The sequence below is a fragment of the Callorhinchus milii genome, unplaced genomic scaffold (assembly GCF_018977255.1).
Source record: "Callorhinchus milii isolate IMCB2004 unplaced genomic scaffold, IMCB_Cmil_1.0 Scaffold14, whole genome shotgun sequence".
Classification (NCBI taxonomy): domain Eukaryota; kingdom Metazoa; phylum Chordata; class Chondrichthyes; order Chimaeriformes; family Callorhinchidae; genus Callorhinchus; species Callorhinchus milii.
The window spans coordinates 13,374,824-13,392,576 of NW_024704755.1; the positions used below are offsets into that span (position 1 = coordinate 13,374,824).

General features: G+C 40.1%; 1 protein-coding gene across 2 annotated transcripts in view; it reads right to left on the reverse strand.

Annotated features, from left to right (window-relative positions):
• The window catches only part of nup93 (nucleoporin 93), a 60,070-nt gene that overhangs the window by 30,336 nt on the left and 11,981 nt on the right, over window positions 1-17,753 (reverse strand). Inside the window, exon 3 of one of the 2 annotated variants that reach the window (XM_042340266.1) lies at window positions 17,448-17,565. In XM_042340266.1, coding sequence (XP_042196200.1) covers window positions 17,448-17,565 — 118 coding nt within the window. Of the gene's footprint in view, window positions 1-13,022; window positions 13,208-17,447; window positions 17,566-17,753 lie in introns of those variants that run through there. The other variant, XM_042340268.1, reaches the window with a different exon arrangement.

A 17,753-nucleotide genomic window follows, 5' to 3' on the forward strand; every position in this document is an offset into this window, starting at 1 on the left:
GATACATATCCTACAGCCGGGCCAAAACATTCTACTTGGTCTATTTTTCAGATGAATTTGGGTTTAGTAGGTCTTGTGAAATATAATGAAATTTCAGAGAATGTAAGACCGTAAATAGAGTTGGATTTTCTTTGTATTGTATATATAATTGTTTCCAGTCACTCACAAAGGCAGGATTCCACTATCAGAAACTTCAGATCTCCTGATTACTGAAGCTTTGCCTTAGCAATTTTCTCCCTTCAACTCCTCTACTGACTGTGTTTGACTCAATTCTTCCTTCTACTAGGTACAGCTCAACAGGTACTGGTCACCCTCCAGCATCGCACCTGAATGTTCATTATTCACATACGTGTCTCGACCGTGCAAGTTAAGAGTAGGCCATCACAGCTTGCCTTTACTCAACATCTCCATAAATACCTTTTCAAGCAGAGAGGTCATGTTAGCAATCAGGAGGGGAAACTCTCTCTGATTCCTTTCCTCCATAACTCAGAGGGAACTGGGCATTATGAGAGGCGAAGATATTACATTGCCATTTTCTCCTAAGATTTGAGTTATTTGAGTATGAAAGCAACAGACAGGATAAAAATTCCTCTCCTCCTGTGCCTTGGCAGTTCCGAAAACCTGAATGTTGGATGTTTGAACATAGGTTTCAGGTGGGAGCAGCCACCTTAGTACAAAATTACTGACAAACTCTCTCTTTTAGGAAGGGACATAAGGATAGCTTCTTTGGGAACTGGAAAGCTCACACAAAGGTTTACTGCCGAGTTTGCTATTAAGGCAGAGTAGGGTTAAAACAAAATAAAGGGAGCGTTACTCCACACCTGGCCTTCTGCTGTACCTAATCTGGGTGGAGCTCAGTGCTGCTACTCGCTACCCAAAATTGAGGAATGGTTTCATTCCCAGCAGTGACCCCACCCATTTGAGGACAAACCAGATTGCATGCACAAGTATTTCTGTAGAGTATCACAACCACACACTGAGGCTGCTCTGTAATCGGGATGAATGGTGTCGAGGTACAAACTCTGACACTAATAGAACTTCATAGGTTTAATTTTGCCCACAAAATACACTGTCAATCCACTTTAAAATATATTCTGTGAAGTGCTTTCAGACATCTCAACAACGCGATAAGGTGCTATATCAAATGCAAGGATTATTTGTATTATTATTAAAGTGGCCAGCATACAATCAAGAGATCTACAAAATGAAATGAAAGCAAACGGGATGTAAAGTGGTTATATTCAATGAGTTATTTTAGTGAAATTAAGGAACTCAATGAAATATCTTCTTCAAGGAAAGAAACATCATTCTCATTCCCTCTCTTTCTATGCACGCACAAAAACACAGCGACAATTTGAAATCGTCAGGATGCTACAAGCTACATATTTAATGCTAAAAGTATGCAGGTTCAACGGACAGTGAGGGATGGTCAAAAAAGGGGGAAAAAAAATCAAAATACCTCCTAAAACGTATATAAAGAGGTACGTAAACATTGAGAGAAGGTTTGCAGCATTAAATCGATTTAAAAAAAAGGATGGCCGCTTCACTCTTGGGCTAACTCCTTCCTCCATGCCAGTGACACAGCAGCTTTCAGCCGCACGCTGCAGCTGAGCAAGTTCATGTTCCAGTACAGCGCGCGTCTGTCTGCACATCCGCGTCAGCAACTAATGAATCTGACCTGGCAACAGCTTGAGGCTACCATTAAGTTATTAGCGTAAATGTTACCCCCTACCCACTCCCGCCCCTCCATTCCTACCCACCTCCACACACACTCAGTGGGTAACACAATCCTTCTGCTTTTTAAATGCATCATCTGCCTCAGCCCCTATTAAAAAGATTTCTTTTTTTCTCCCTTGTGATTTATTAAAGACCTGTGGGTAAGGTCGATGCAAGCGCTCTTTGTCTGACCTGCTGATGGTGTCTTTTTACCATTGTAAATCCCACTTGTAATCGTATCATACAATCAAAGGCAGTTTATTAGGGGAGAGCAAAAACGCCTGACACCCTATTCGCAAACTACTTCAATGCAGCAGATCACACCAGCTACGGTTACTGCCTGCCTCACCACTTCATTTTAATATCCAGAGCACTTTTAAGGAGATGGTCCTCCGTTGCGGACGCCAACATAGGGCAGCAATAAAAAACGTCCAAGCACGAGTCTGCACAGCATCCTCTTGTTTATTGATCAGCCTTGTCAGAATGGTCAGAGTACAATAAGTGCAACAATATTGTGGAGATTAATCAATATGCTTACTTTAATATTTAAAGTGAATAGTCAGCATTATTAGTTTTCCATCCAAACTTGACTCAAAGCCAGAATTGGAATTTACTGTGTGTGTATGTTGGGTAGGGGGAATTGAAAGAATGATGGCAGATCAGAGACACTAACTTCACAGGGATTATTAAAACAACAAGATTACATCTGTGTAGCGCCTTTCATGTCGGGAGGACGTCCCAAGGAGCTGGACAGCATTTCAACATTTAGTACAATGTCTAGCTTTTTAACGAAGCAGGTAAAAGCTTTGGGGAAATCCGGTTTGATTTCCTGAAGTCCTCCCCTCCTTTTCAGTCATCCCTCCCACAAAATACTACTACTTGCACTTGATATAGTGCCTTCCACATCAGGTAGCTGTGTCAAAGCACTTCACAGGACATACTGTACAGTGTAATAATTGTATATTTTGTAGGCGCAGATGGCAGCCAATTTGCACACAGCCATGTTCCACAAACAGTCATGAAATGAAGGACTAATTTTATTTGGGGGATAGTTGGCTGCTCATTCCCCTTTGATATTTTTCCTCATGGGCATTTTCATTGCTTAAATCCAGTTCCATTTTAAATGCATCTATGAACTTGATTTCAACTTCTGCTAAGGTAGTCCATATTCTAAACCACCTCTGTGTAACTTTTGCATTAAATATTTTTTCAAATCTCCCAGCGATTTCTTTTGGCGATGATATTATAATAATAATAAAAATACTAATTTGCGTTAGTGCTTTTCACGTCTGGAGTACATCCTAAAGCACTTCACAGAATTTACTGTAAAGTGTGTTTTGTGAGCAAACGCCCACAAAATAACTCCTAATAATTCTGGATTTCCCAACACTTAAGTAGTTCAATAGGCTTTCAGCCATTCTGAATGAAGGAGACAATATCAATGAGTGCAGCCTTACTGAGATGCAACTGGAGGGAGAGGGAAGAGATTAGGAATTTTGAATTTCACAGCATGGTCCACTAACAGCTGAATACCAGGACATCAATGCTGCTGGTAGTCGTCAGAAGTCCATCAACTCAGAGCAGAGGGCAATACAAGCCATATCTTCACAGCGTGAATCAATTTCTCAGTTCTGTACTTCATCTAATTTGATCTGACCTTGAGCATCCTGGTCTCCCACAATAAGGGATCAGAAATATAATGTAGGAAATGAGCATATTTCACCCACAAAATATTCAGTCAATTCACTTTACAGTCTATTCTATGAAGCCCCTTTGAGACGCCTCGAATACGCAATAAGGCACGACATCAAATGCTATATTAAAGTGCTACATCAAATTAATTAATCAGTAAGTGTAATGGTAACAACTTGGATTTTACAAATTCTTTGCTCTTTGTGCAGTCTATAGACAATGTGCATTTTATTTTTTAAAAAGGAGCAGAGGGGAGAACTTAACCTCTTCACAGGCTCATAGATTACTGCATTCTCTCATTTGGTTATAACAAGAACAACAAGATTCAATTTATAGAGCGCCTTTCACGTCGGGAGGACGTGAGTAAGGAAGGACAGAGAATACAAATGATATACATGTACAAATGTCTAAGTCAATGCTGCTGGCGATTGAAATGCTGAAAAATGGGTTTCACAAAGGTGTAGTTTGCAAGAGCACTGAATCAGTCAATGCTATTGCTGGAACATAAAGAGTATCTGCCAATTTATAGGGAGGAACTGTCACTGGGGATGGAACAGTAGCTATAAAGTATAGGAACAATACAAGTCCTTTAAGGAGAAACATTAGTTGGTTTACAGGGAAATATTTTCAGTGTTGTATCTACTTCCTTCCTGCCACTAATATACTGTCTTTACAAATGGTTTTAAATACCTTCCTGGTGTGACTACATCAGGATAAGCAATGCAGAATCTTCCCAGTGTCAAACCTGCTGACCCAAGGAGGGTTGCAATATTATTGGCACATTAAGGATTAAAGGAATCAAGGATTAAAGCTGTAGAACGTAACATTTACTGCCGCTGTTCCCAGCCGCTATGCATACATGCAAAGACAGGAGTATGATTGTTTTATTTGAAGTGCTGTTGCAATGGCCCCTTGCCGGGCTTGCTACTGCACAACTGTCTAGCTCTTTGAAATGTTGTAAAAGCTGCATGTCCAATTAAACCAGGATATAGGGACTTGGAAAATTAGGACCACACAGTTATCTACACCGTCAGCAGTAGAAATTAAACCACAAGGTAAATAAAAAGGCAATTTAATGGCCATTTCGAATCCACGCTAGCGCATATATTGTCAGGAAATTCATTAACTTATTCCCCTAAACAGTGTAATTCAGTGTATTGCTATTGGTTCACAAAACTGGGAACATCACAAGGCAAATTATAGGTAAGGAATGGGATGTCATTCTTACTCATTGACTTGGCAGCTCCCATCTCGTGCCAAGTGAGACAAATATTTTCACTAATTTGGCATCCTCGAAATACAGCAGAGACAGATAAGATGTCAAAATAACCGAGGAAGAGGCAAAAAGAAAAAATCTTCTCCTTTCGTGGGTAGGATGCGTTAGCCTGGCTTAGTTGGGAACACACTCGCACCTGAGGTGGAAGATTGCGGGTTCAAGCTCCACACCCGTACAATCACTTTCTGGCTGTTTATAGGTCAGTGATGAGTGCAAATTGGCTGCCTCATCACAACAACAACAAAATTACATTAATAGAGCGCCTTTCACGTCAGGGGGACGTCCCAAAGCACTGGACAACACTGTAAGGTAAATTCTGTGAAGTGCTTCGAAACATCCTCCCAATGTGAAAGGTTCCATATCAAGTGCAAGCATTATTAATAATATTATGGGTAGAGCTACTGTATTAGCAGTGACCCACCAGAACAGGATGGGCTCTTTGACGCCCACACAACCTTTGTCCACAGGTTTCCAAAATAGCTGGATTAATAGAACTCTTCTGGAACCTTTTTTTTTTGAATTGATCAAAATAAGACCAAGGACAATTTTGAAACGAACCTCCCATTTTCAATCTCTACTTCACGGTGGTTACAGTTTAGCTAGAAGACCTGAATTACGACTCCCCCAGTTTATAGACCCAGATTAGGCAGCATTTTTTTTATAATCGGCAATCAATGAGTCGCTTAAAAGGTATCCACCATCTGTCTGAACTCACAGGGGATGCCTTAGTTGTTCTGATGCTTACAACAGGGCTTTTGATCAGACAGACTGGTCTTTTTTAAAAAAACCTATTACTGCATATGGAGCATGTATAGACTAGCTGTACCTTATTGAGAGGAAATATCACTTGGGTAGATCAGTAGCTGTTAAGTACAGGAACAATTTAAGACTTTTGAGGAGAAGCATTAGCTATTGGGAACTAAAGTGTTGCATTCACTTCCCTTCTGTCCATGTCCACTCTTCTAATATCTAGAGTTGTTCGACACTTCCACTACAAAGCGTTACACACGGGCAGGGCACATTACACCTTGTGCACAATAGATAGAAGCGTGTCACAAACCCTTTGCTTTAATTGAAAGAACAATTCAAACAAGCTGCATCGGTACTATGGCACTATGAGACCTGAAGCTGCTAAAGTCCCCCCAATTCAATTGCAGTTCTGCACTTCTCTCCCTTGTAGATGGGATAAGAATCTCGCAGTTCTGTCATTATCTGCTCACTGCAAAATCTAATAGCGCTTGAGGCTGGGAGCTTTAATTGGGAAGTGTTCCCAGCAGCCTCATCCCTGTAACCTCTGTGATGCCGTGGCAGCTGCTGCTCCCACCAATGCATCAATACCTGACTGTGGTAGATTGGCCACATTCAATATTGTTAATAAACTGAAAATTATCTCTCAAAAAGTTGCCCGCGATTTCATCAAACAGGTTAATCCTTCAAGACGTCTCAGTGCAATGCTTCCCAAACACTGCAGCCATCGGGCTTCAGCACTTAACAGTAATAAATTAATAACTCAAAGCAGTCATTTAATTGGAATTCAGATGATGATTTATTTAACCCCTTGATCTGGACACCGACTGGTCGTTTAAATTCCTTTTTTTTNAAAGTAAGCTTCAAGCTACAAAACTGTACAAGCAGCTCTGTGAATGTGCTTTGGGATATCTTCCCAACGTGAAAACAGCTATATAAATGTAAATTGTAACTGTAACTGCAAAATAAAATTCAGATTGTATTGTGCGTTACCTACAGTGCAAGTTAGTCGAGTCTAATACTCAGTGTTAGATACATGGATAGGGGCATCTTAATAATTTCTGCCCTTACAATAAACATATAAATTAATTTATAAGACATCACATTAATCTTTGGAATCTTATGGTTTCTGTGCAAGACAATAATCAAATTGAGAAATTCTGAGCCACTTACACACTTCACTTACAAGAGTAAATATTCACCTTTGAATGCTTCTGACCATCCAGAACTGAAAACGATTTACTAAATACTGTTGTATAGTTGAGACGGGCAGCAGTTTGTCACGTTAATCACTCCTTAGCTTGTCTAGACAACATGCAAACAAGCAATCCAAGTCTTTCCATTTGGTATAGTGCCTTTCACTTGAGGATGTCTCAAAGCACTTCACAGAATTTACTGTAAAGTGCAGTGACTGTGTATTTTGCAGGCACCCATCACAATATAACATTGCATCACTCCAGCAATTTGAGCGCTTTTCCTGAAATTAAGAGACTTATCTGTCAGCTGCTGATTTGTCCATAAGAAACACGGGCAATCCACTTTAGAGTATATCCTGTGATGCGCTTTGAGATGTTGTCTTGACATGAAAGGTGCTATTGTAAATGTACGAATTTTCGTTAAGATGATCAGCCTAGATGCCAGAAACTCCCCAAAGTATCTCTACAAGGAGACTGGAAAATACGACTTCCTTAACCTGTGAAGGCTTCCAAGAGTAAAATAGTCAACAGGCAAAAGATCATCTTTACTTAAAACCTGCTTTCTGGAGGTCACTGCATCATCCCAATGTATGGGTCAGGTGGTCACATTTTGCTACAGAATCATTATCTGCTAATTATGTACTGGCTCGACGTGTCTTTCCCACGTGTTTCTACTGGAATAGATAGATCCACACTGAAATAATTAAAGTGACACCGAAATAATTTTAGACAGAGCTAAACCAAGGTGGCACTATTTAAACGATCACAGGCTTTAAATATTTACATTAAATGCCCTTTTTAATTCTTGGAGTTGGAATAAGAAATAAGCTGCAGTTACATGTTTCATTTTGAAAACAAGATGATTCAAAATGGCAGCTGTTGCACTGCATAAATTACAGTGAGCGGAAATGAGCAGCATCTAGAAATGTCACAAACCCTTTTTCACATCTGTTTGTTCCTCTGAAAAATAGCAAACAACCAGATAGGAGCAGCAAACCATTTTAAGAGTACGTTATTTTTGCCCTGAGGGCTATGTCAGTTTGGTTTGGATGGCAGCACTCTTCTGGGTCAGAAGGTTGTGGGATCAAGTTCCCAGCATAGATTGACACTCCTTATACAGTGCTGCAGAGTCAGAGGTGCCATTTTTTGGCTGAGATGCTGAACCAAGGTCCTGTCTACCCATTTAGATGGATGTTAAAAATCCCAGGGCACTATTCAAAAAGAGAAGGTGTCTGTCTCCCAGTGTCACGGCAGAACAATTCTCCAGATTAATTGGTCATTTACCCCATGGATTTTTGTGAAACTTTTTTCCCTGGTCTAAATGGCTGCCACATTTGCCTACATAAATAGTGACTCCACTTGACAATAATTACCTGTGAAGCCGTTTGATTTGCTTCAACGTGACAAAGCACTATAAAATGCAAGTTTTCCTTCTTTCCTCGCCCACAAAATACAAGTCAATCCACGTTACAATATATTCTGTGAAGCGCTCTGAGACGTCTCATTGACATGCTAAGGCGCTATATCAAATGCAAGGATTATTATCAGAAGCAAAATCGCAATCTCAGAATGTGAACTGGGATGTAGCGCTCCAATTGCATCCATTTTACAGTATTATAATTAAACAAAAAGAGATAAAACAGCCAGAGACCGGCTGACTGCGAGACGTGCACTGAAACTCATCAGGGCTTTAGTTGGTGATGAAGCCTCAGTACGGTCATTATCACGGGAAGTGAATAACTATTAGAGCACTGTTTTAACTGCAGCTAATGTAACAGTATACACACGTGTGCAGTGCAGACACCCCAGTAGCCATTAGCAATTACTTGGATCCACTCAAATGGAACATTAAAATGGACACATGCCTAGAATTTAAATCCCTGAATACTACTGAAATAACAACCGTTTTCAATAAATATCTCAGATTGACTTGGTCAGGAGCAGTCTGTTGGTTTACAGACATGGCTGGTTCAAGCTCCAAATCAGGACTTTAGCTGATGCAAAGCTTGAACTGCTAGTCCAGGCTGACTCTCTACTGCAATACGGGAGAATCCTGCATTGTCATTCGGGGTCCAGGTGGACGTTAAAGAGTCCATGACACGATTCAAAAACAGACATCATTACTATTCATAGATGCATTCTCCACCTCACCGAGCCATCCTCCCACCCCTCTTGTCCTCCACCCCCTTGATTCCAACCCGCAGCTCGGGTGCAAACCCTTGACCGTCCAGGGTCGTGGGATGTCCTTCTGGCGTGAAAGGTAGCAACCTAATATTAAATTAATTCTTGTGCCTCAAATTGTTCAAGGTGAACTCTTAAAACAGAATCAGCACAGGGCACACAAAATGCTCCAGAGAGGTCAAACTCAAGGTTTGTGTTTCCCAAATGAGTCTCAAATTTAATGTCAGCTGGCAAGCAAAACACAACCAACATTCAGCATTTTACATATCAGTTATCTTAATACGACAATAACAAAATGCACTTTGCAGCAAGGGAGAGTCAACTGCAGCAAAGGAATGTTTTTCCCCTGAATCAGTATCAAATCTTAAAACCAAGGATTGGAGGAAGAGGGGTGAATCTACTGCATCAATTTAACAGAATAATAATAATCCTTGCATTTGGAAAAATAGCACCTTTGAAGTCAGGAGGATATCTCAAAGTAATTCACATTATTTACTGTGAAGTGAAGGGACTGTGGATTTGTAGGCAAACACAGCAGCCCATTTACATATAATAATGCCCCACAACAGCCATGAAACCAATGACCAATTTATTTGAGAGAATCGAAAGATGAGCCGAGTAGTCCCTGCTTCCATCCCTGGGCTGCAGTGAATCAGTTGAAATCAGCTAGGGTGTGCAATTGCCCCTGAGATGAGGGTTGCCACTGCTGTCTACTATTCAGTGATCCCTGCTGGAACACGGATGGAGTGCAGTATATTCTGTGAAGCGCTTTGAGGCATCTAGAAGACGTGAAAAGCGCTATATCAAATGCAAGGATTATTATTATAAGTCAACACAAGATACAGTTCAGCTTTAATGACTTCTCATGGCCACAAATCTGACAAGACACTGTCTGAGCTCATGTCCAGGATATCCCATTCCCCAATGAACCAGGGAGCTGCTAGTGCATTTGGAACTGTACCCCAACGTACTAAGGATAGGAGGGGAAAAATTTCAGAGAGGAGAGGAAAAGCAACAAGATATTAATAGCACATGGGCATGGGCCAAAAAATCTTTTTGTATACACAAGAGTAAACCGTTCACATTCAAAGGATTGGTGAAGACTTTCAGAAATCCATTAGACTGTAGGAAGAGAAGCAATAATTAGAAAGCCAACAGGATTTTTTTTAAACTAAGAACTTCCATTCTCAAACCAGTAAACCATCCTCAAACCATTTGACCAAACGTATTGAGTGCTAGTATATTGCAAGTTCTGTGGCATACTAGTCACATCAATTTGTTCACAGGCAAACAGATACATAGATGGAAAAGTCAGTAAGCTCACATAGCACGAAGCCAGTAAACGTTATGGTAATAGCGTATTCTGTGCCTGAGTCCACCTTTAAATGACCTTTCCTGGTCTTCTCCAGTTGTCTATCCTGACCAACTAAACACAAGGATCCAACTGTGCTATTTAAACACAGGTTTACACGTAGAAGAGAGTTTTGATTTTAATTTCAAACAAAGTCAGGAAAGAGAATAAAACCCATAGCTCTTCGTGCCAGGAACATAATGCAGGAACTCTCAACTAATTTGGTGCAAGGAAACTTTCTGTACAGGAAGCAGGAGAGAAGGGGGAGGGAGCTAGCTTTTTGTGAAGGTATAAATTGTAAAACTTTACAATGTTAGTCACTTACATGAGTTGCTAAATGATCCATTGATGGGTGGAATCCCTGGATAGAAGTGATAATTTTAAACGCTTTTAGAACCTTTGGGCCTTTTTGCATTGAAAATAGTGTTTAAACTGTTATGTTTGGTTTATTCCAATTTTGTTATCAGTGCAGCACCAGTACTGAATGCAATCAAAGAACCATTTCACAAATCAGGATGGAGATATTAAAATAAGGGATGTCACTTAATAAACTTTTACTGATTTATGGCTCCAAAGCTTTTAAAGCGAAAACGTGCACGTTTTGAACAAGTATTTCTCCAGTGGAGAAATTACTGTACAAAGTCGTAGTTATCCTCAGCCTTTTAACTAGCATTCTAGTCTTACAAACGTTGGATCAAAGTCTGACAGTATCAAGTCCTGTGAAGAAGCTGTTGAACATTGAATATATTCCAATAACGATCTCACCAAGCTTCGATGTGAATAGCCTGACCCGAAAGCATTTTTGGTAAAGATAACCTTTTCCTCCATTTCGTCCTTATGCAGTCAATTCACTTTACAGTCTATTCTGTGAAGCTCTTTGAGACATCTCAACGATGTGATAAGGCACTATCTCAAATGCAAGGATTATTATTATTCATCCAAATATAAAGGATATAAAGGCAAGCACCTTGCTTAACTGGTCCACCTGCGGCAGTTACTGTGGGCTTGTCCATCCAGAAGATTTGCATCCTCAGAACAAGCTCCCTATAACCAACCTGCGTTGCTTACTCACTCCCCTTCTAGCTCAGCTTCCCACCACCAACTCCTCACGAGAGTCGTTCACCAATTGCTGCGTTGCTGTTCAACAGATTATAAAAGGTTTGACATTGACATTGACTGAACTCTGTCTCTCAGGACCTCAGTTTAATGCCTCATCCAAAGCACGACAGTTCCAACAGCCCAGACTATGAGCTCAAAATTCCAACGTGGGGCTTGAACCCTCAACCTTCTGACTCTGGAGTGCTATAAACTGAGGCTGGTACATCTAATATCACATGCAAAAGGTTCCATCTCTACATTAAGCACATAATCTACCAATCATCACTGTTAATCATCTGCGTAGGCTTTCTGGATGCTATAATGGACATTTAGCCTTTTCATAGTCAGACTAACAAGCTGACCACACTGCTAATTCTATTAGTCTTCCTCTCATGGACTGAGTATGAATGTCAGCTGTGCACTTTCCTCAACAATCTCATATCCTGGATTGCAGGACTCCTGGCAGACAAGTTTGTGACTCCAAACTTAACCCTTAGAGAACCACAGATTAATTCCATCTTGTCTTGCCCCAATCAATCCCCATATCAAAGGTTTATGTGGTCAATATTTGGGGCATCCCTTTAGCTGTAAGAAGTTACCCAGACAACCTGAATATTGGTACAGTGTTGGAATGGTTATTGTCTGGGATGTGGGGGAGGATCTTCTTATCTGTGACCTGCCGACAGTAAGTACAAGTACAGTGAAATTCAATGTAATCAGAATTACAGGACAGTAACGTATCCAATTTGCTTGCAATTATTGTGATTTCTACCTATAACTTGGTTGAGTTATACTCCACCTCCCTACTTCTGTGACCTAGTTGCCCTCCACTCCTCTGCCCACCCCCTTTGCTTAGCTGGCATAAGCTTGCTGCCACTCCTCCGCACCACCATCAACAGCTGTGCGTTCAGCCACTACGCCCCCAACTTTGGAACTCCCTGCCTGCATTCCTCTGCCTCGCCCCCTCTATCTTTAAATGCCACCTCAAGTCCTGGTCGCCTCCTCCTCTGCTCGATGCCCAACCCCATCACTGTGCAGCACTCTGAGACTATTTATAGTGTGAAGAACGCAATGTAAATGCAAGTTGTTGTACTCCTAAGATGCAGCTTTACCTTCTGAACTTAAAATTTCATTGCTATTCCACCCAATCACTTAAAGAGCTCCTAAATCTCTCCTTCGTCAATTTTACAACTTCAAAACTGATCAAAGTCAGTGCTGTTTTATATTCTCAAGACTCCAATCGATCAGCAGACCATTCGGGTAATCACTCGGAGTTTACATTTTACGGAACTGACGAAACAAAATCCCCTCATGAAAAGGAATAACAGCTTTATGTAAAAGATCGGCAAGATAGAGTTTCAGCTAAACATAGCCAAAGAGCATCCAGAAAGCAACTTAACAACACATATTTTACAAGCTGAATGTAATTTAGCCTGAGATCTAATTGGAACTAAAAGGTTGGTGCAATCTCATTGAAGAAAAAAAATGGAAAAGGAAATTCTGTTACAGCAATGAGCTTTTGAAATATAATTGAATTCAAAATTCACTCTTGCAGGCATTAACAAAAAATATTGATTTTTGTTTTTGCTACAGAGTAGATTTATAGAAACACAAAAGCCCTTTGAAATTTAAAATTTCTATTTATTTCCAACTCTAGGAAAACATGATACAGCAAAAAAAAAAGAAACTAGATAACAGATCATGTCAGACCCCAATAGAAATCTACAATTTGCTGAGATCAGGTTAATTGTCAAATATGACTTACATAGCATGGAGAGCACCCATATCACTGGAGTTCTATTGAGGTTCAGTGAGAAGTTGTTGCAGGGCCAGAGCAGAAAACTATGAAAGACTTTTTGCAACCTTCTTATTAACTGGATCATGGTCTGAGGTCTTGGATAAAGCAACGAAATAAGGCTGTTGATTACGTAGCTGTGTATAGACCGTGCAGCAAGTGCCACAGTGTTGAATGTGCTCTTTGAAGTCTGTCCTTGGGTATAGTGCTGTGTTAATTCAAAGATTCAGATGATGACAAAGCCCTTAAAATGATACTCCATCTGCTCAACATACAAGGTCCTTTCATCAAAGTGCATCTGGCAAACTCATGAAATAAGGAGCAAGTGACAGAGCATTATGAGCCGAGTTTGTTTCCTTGATACCTGAAGCACAGAATAAGGGCAATGCTAATATAGATTCCAAATTTATTGCAACAGAAATGTTTGTCTAAGCACAACGTTAGCTTAAAACGTTTTGAAATCAGTCATCCCAGGAAGCTTGAAATTGCCCTGTTCTGCTGTCAATTTAAGCGTTTAACATTGAAGTCAGCTGACACAAGATGCACTCCAGACAGGACATTTTGTTTCCTCTAATGTTTGTTTGCTCTATTGGCCTGAAAACTGCTGATATTCACCCAATGAAGGTTATGTTTGAACATTAATGGAGACTTTATTCGGTGCAATGTAAAATGGCACGAGAACATTTTAGTAAATGATTGCTGCCAAATTTTAATCAATTAAATCAGATTAAAACTGGAACTGGCACATTCCAGAGGTTACTGCAAACCTATTAAGAGTTACAGAATGTGAAAGCCTGAGAGCTTTTCCAGGAAGGTCTCATGCTGCCTTTGTTGACTCTTAATCCATGCATTGTCTGTGAGTGCTTCTATTCTTCCCTGAGTCAAAGTCCTGCATGTCAATCAGTCACATACATTGCTATCCAATCATTACACGTTTTATTGGCAAAATCCAGCAGTGCACAAACACTGAAATAACCTAACACCAGGTGTCAACATTTGGTGTTTCGCCTATCAAAATCATTACAATCATTGACTTTAGATATCACAATCTAGAAATAGAGCCCCCTTTTATAAAGTGCTTGGACCCATCATGTGAAGTAGCAACATTTTGTACCAATTGACCCAGGCTATTACTGTCCTGCCATTGGAAGCTTAGTTCAGTTGGTAGCACACTCGCCTCCGAGTCAAAGCTAAGACTTCACGCCCCACATTGGGACTTGGAACTCATATCGCCCATGCTGACACTCCAATGTAGTACTGGGGTTGTGCGCTGTATTGTTGGAGGTGCCATCCTTCGGATGAGATGTTAAACCAAGGTTGTGCCTATTCATGTGCATACTAAAGATCCCATATCATCATCAGAAAAGAGAAAGAAATTTCTCCTGGTGTCTGGGCAAAAATCCCCGTGAGAAAAATAGTCATTCACTTCATGGCTGTATGTGGGACATTACTGTGTGCAAACTGGCTGCTGTATTCACCACAAAATATAGTCACGACATTTTACAGTGAAGCACTTTGAGACATCCTCCTGACATGAAGGATTACTATACCAATGCAAGGATTATGATTTTATGCAGAAGGTTATTAGAACAAGGAATGCTTAGATATAAGAGGCTACTTAAGCAAAGACCATAATAATATTTAAATAGGAATTGGCTAAGTACTAGAATATAAAAGAGCATGGGAATGCTCAAGAAAATAACCCAATAATAAATTGGTCATTTCAATCCAAGATTGTTTGTGGGACACTGCTGTGCGCAATTGGCTGCTGCATTTCGCCTACAAATATACAGTCAATTCACTTTACAGTATATTCTGTCAAGCACTTTGAGACGTCTAGAAGACGTGAAAAGCGCTACATCAAATGCAAGGATTATTATTATTATAATGAGCAAAGATTTGGCATCTAACTCCTCTGGAAAAACATTAGTTCAGTGGATCAATGGCACATCGTGGGCTATAATTTCTGTAATAATGGCATTTTAATAAACAATGAGTTTTAGATTTCTTTCCAATTCAATGCACCTCAATTCATCCTAAAATAAGAAATATTAGCTGAACCTTAATCAAGACATCTAATAATAATATGAATGTAAGCATAGAGCCATTTGTATTGGATCACCATTGGAAGCAGGCTGTGGTTCCTCTTTACTTTAACTGTTGTCAATATCCAGCAACATCCCTATAGGCTGTAATAGGTTACCTTGATACAATGGCTGGATAATCTTAGAGAGGCTATTGTCTGGGTAAGGAATCACCTTGTTCCATTTTTTATTTATGTCCTACAAATACCAGTTTATCACAATACAGGAAACAAACCATATATACATCAAATTTTGGACATGGTGATTTTCTATTCCCATTGGGCTTGTAAACAACGGACTGAAAGGTCCATTACCCTACTTTTGTCAATTTAAACACTATTGAGGCCTTTATTCGAATTTATATCCATCAAATAATCCAGTTTATAATTCAATGCAAATTTTGTACTGATCATTTTCTCAACTAGCACAAAATAGCAATAAAACTAAACACTGCTATAAAACCATCAGAATGTGTTCAATATGCAGAAAGCATAACGTTGTAGATGTGACACTCTGCATCAGTTCTATGCAGAGCTACCCCCAAAATGGCAATTGATCTTTCCATTTCGACTCAGTGTGAAATTCCAGCACTTTAATAAAATAATAATCCCACCATCAGAAGTCAGGCTTTTTCAGCCTTTCTGCCACCACTCTCTAGAACCTCATCCCAAGTCCCTCTGACTTGCCCCCTCCCTCACCTCTTTCAGGTTCTGATTCAAAATCTTTCTCTTTGACTATGCCTTAGGTAATGCCCACCCCTTCAGCTCCCCTCTCCAGCTCAGTACCAGGACTGTCAAGCGCCTTGGGGTATCCTCCTGATGTAAAAGGCATTAATATACCAAATGTAAGGTTGTTTTTTATTATTATTTGGATTGCATTTGTTATAGCTCCTCAAAACATAATCAAAATATCTCAAAGCAGTTCGCAGGATTGTAGACCTCCCAATGTGAAAGGTGCTATATAAATGTAAATTGCACGTTGAGACGTCTCAATGGCATGATAAGATGCTATATGAAATGCAAGTATTATTTATTAACTACCCTCTGGGTAAAGGCAATATAGGAAAGGAAGAGAAAGGGAGGCAGTTCAAATAGTATTTAAATTTATTTTTAAAATCTGTGCCAGTGTTTTGTTGTTTAGAATTATTCTTAGTTATAAAGCTTATTCCTGATGTTGAATATTATTAGTGCTATTTTCAGCATAATCACACAGAAGCTTACAAAACTGTTGACCCAGGGGAAAGAATATTCACTGAATCTGCCCCGGGCTAAGGGTCAATTAATTCATCTCAGGCGTTCAGGTGACTTACAAAACAGTTAAGCTTATTCAACATTCTCCCCTGTTTTCAGACCACAGATTTGTAACTGTCTTTCAGGTATCTATATTCTCCCTCTGCGCAAAAGCTGTACCATTCTGAAATATCTTTTGAAAGTCCCAGAATTTAATTTCGGTTTCAAGTTGTAGGTTTTAAAACAGCAAAATTTGCCTCAAAACATGTGAAGTTCTAAACTGCGTATAAAACAGCTCCGGAGATCAAAATCCCTGAATTCTTTGGTCCCAAGCAGAACACTCATACATTGCAGTCCCAGGGCTGCCCACAACCTGAGTTTGTCTGAGTTGGAGCAATTCTCTAAGTCTCAGCTGGGCAACTGAATGAAATTCCATGCATAAGCGAGCCATCCCACACCTCAGCAGGGGAGGAAAGACTGAAAGCATTATGTCAGCTTGTCTCAGAGAACATTGATGCCCATGAATTCTGCAGCAGACCAGACTGCCCATTTGATGAATAAGCATTTAGACATCAACCAGGAAAGACACTGAGCACTTTTTAAAAAAAATTTAACGAGTCAAGCGCTCCGAGACGCCACCCTGAAGGACGCTATACAAATGCAAGTTGTGGTCGTTTAACCACAAAAGTTCTTCACAGAGTCCTGTAGCTCAGTGGTTAGAGCACTCGCTTTGCAAGCGAGAGACCTGAGTTTAATTCCAGGCAGAGGGCGAAACCTTGGGCAAGTTTCCTTACTCCACACAGAGCCTAATAATAATCCCTCCAAAACCAAAAATAAAAATTGGTCATTTTCAATCTACGACTGGTTGTGGGACATTGCTGTGCGCAATTGGCTGCCGCGTTCGCCCACAAATATGCAGTCAATTCACTTTACAGTGTGTTCTGTGAAGCGCTTTGGGACGTCCTCCCGACGTGAAAAGCGCTATATCAAATGCAAGGATTATTATTATTATTATTATTAAAGTGATCATTTACTTTCCAACTGCTGTAAAAAGGTAGATCAAATAACGCGTTTCCATTTACCTGTACATCAGTGTCCTTCACTGGTTCAAGGGGCTCGAAGGTTGTAGCTGCACTAAGACTTTCCAATCGCTGAGAGATGTGCGATATATCTAACCCTTTGGAGCCTAGAAGTATGGAACTGTGTGGAGAAAAACAGGAAAACATTTGCCACAACTTCCAAATCAACAATCGCCAATCATTCCACTTTCACGTAATTGGTTAGCTATTATTGGCAACTAAACATTGACAATTTCTTTCCTCGTTGGATTTTCTAATCAAGCAAGCACACGTGCAAAGGGGTCACATATGTTACAATAAGTGGTTCAT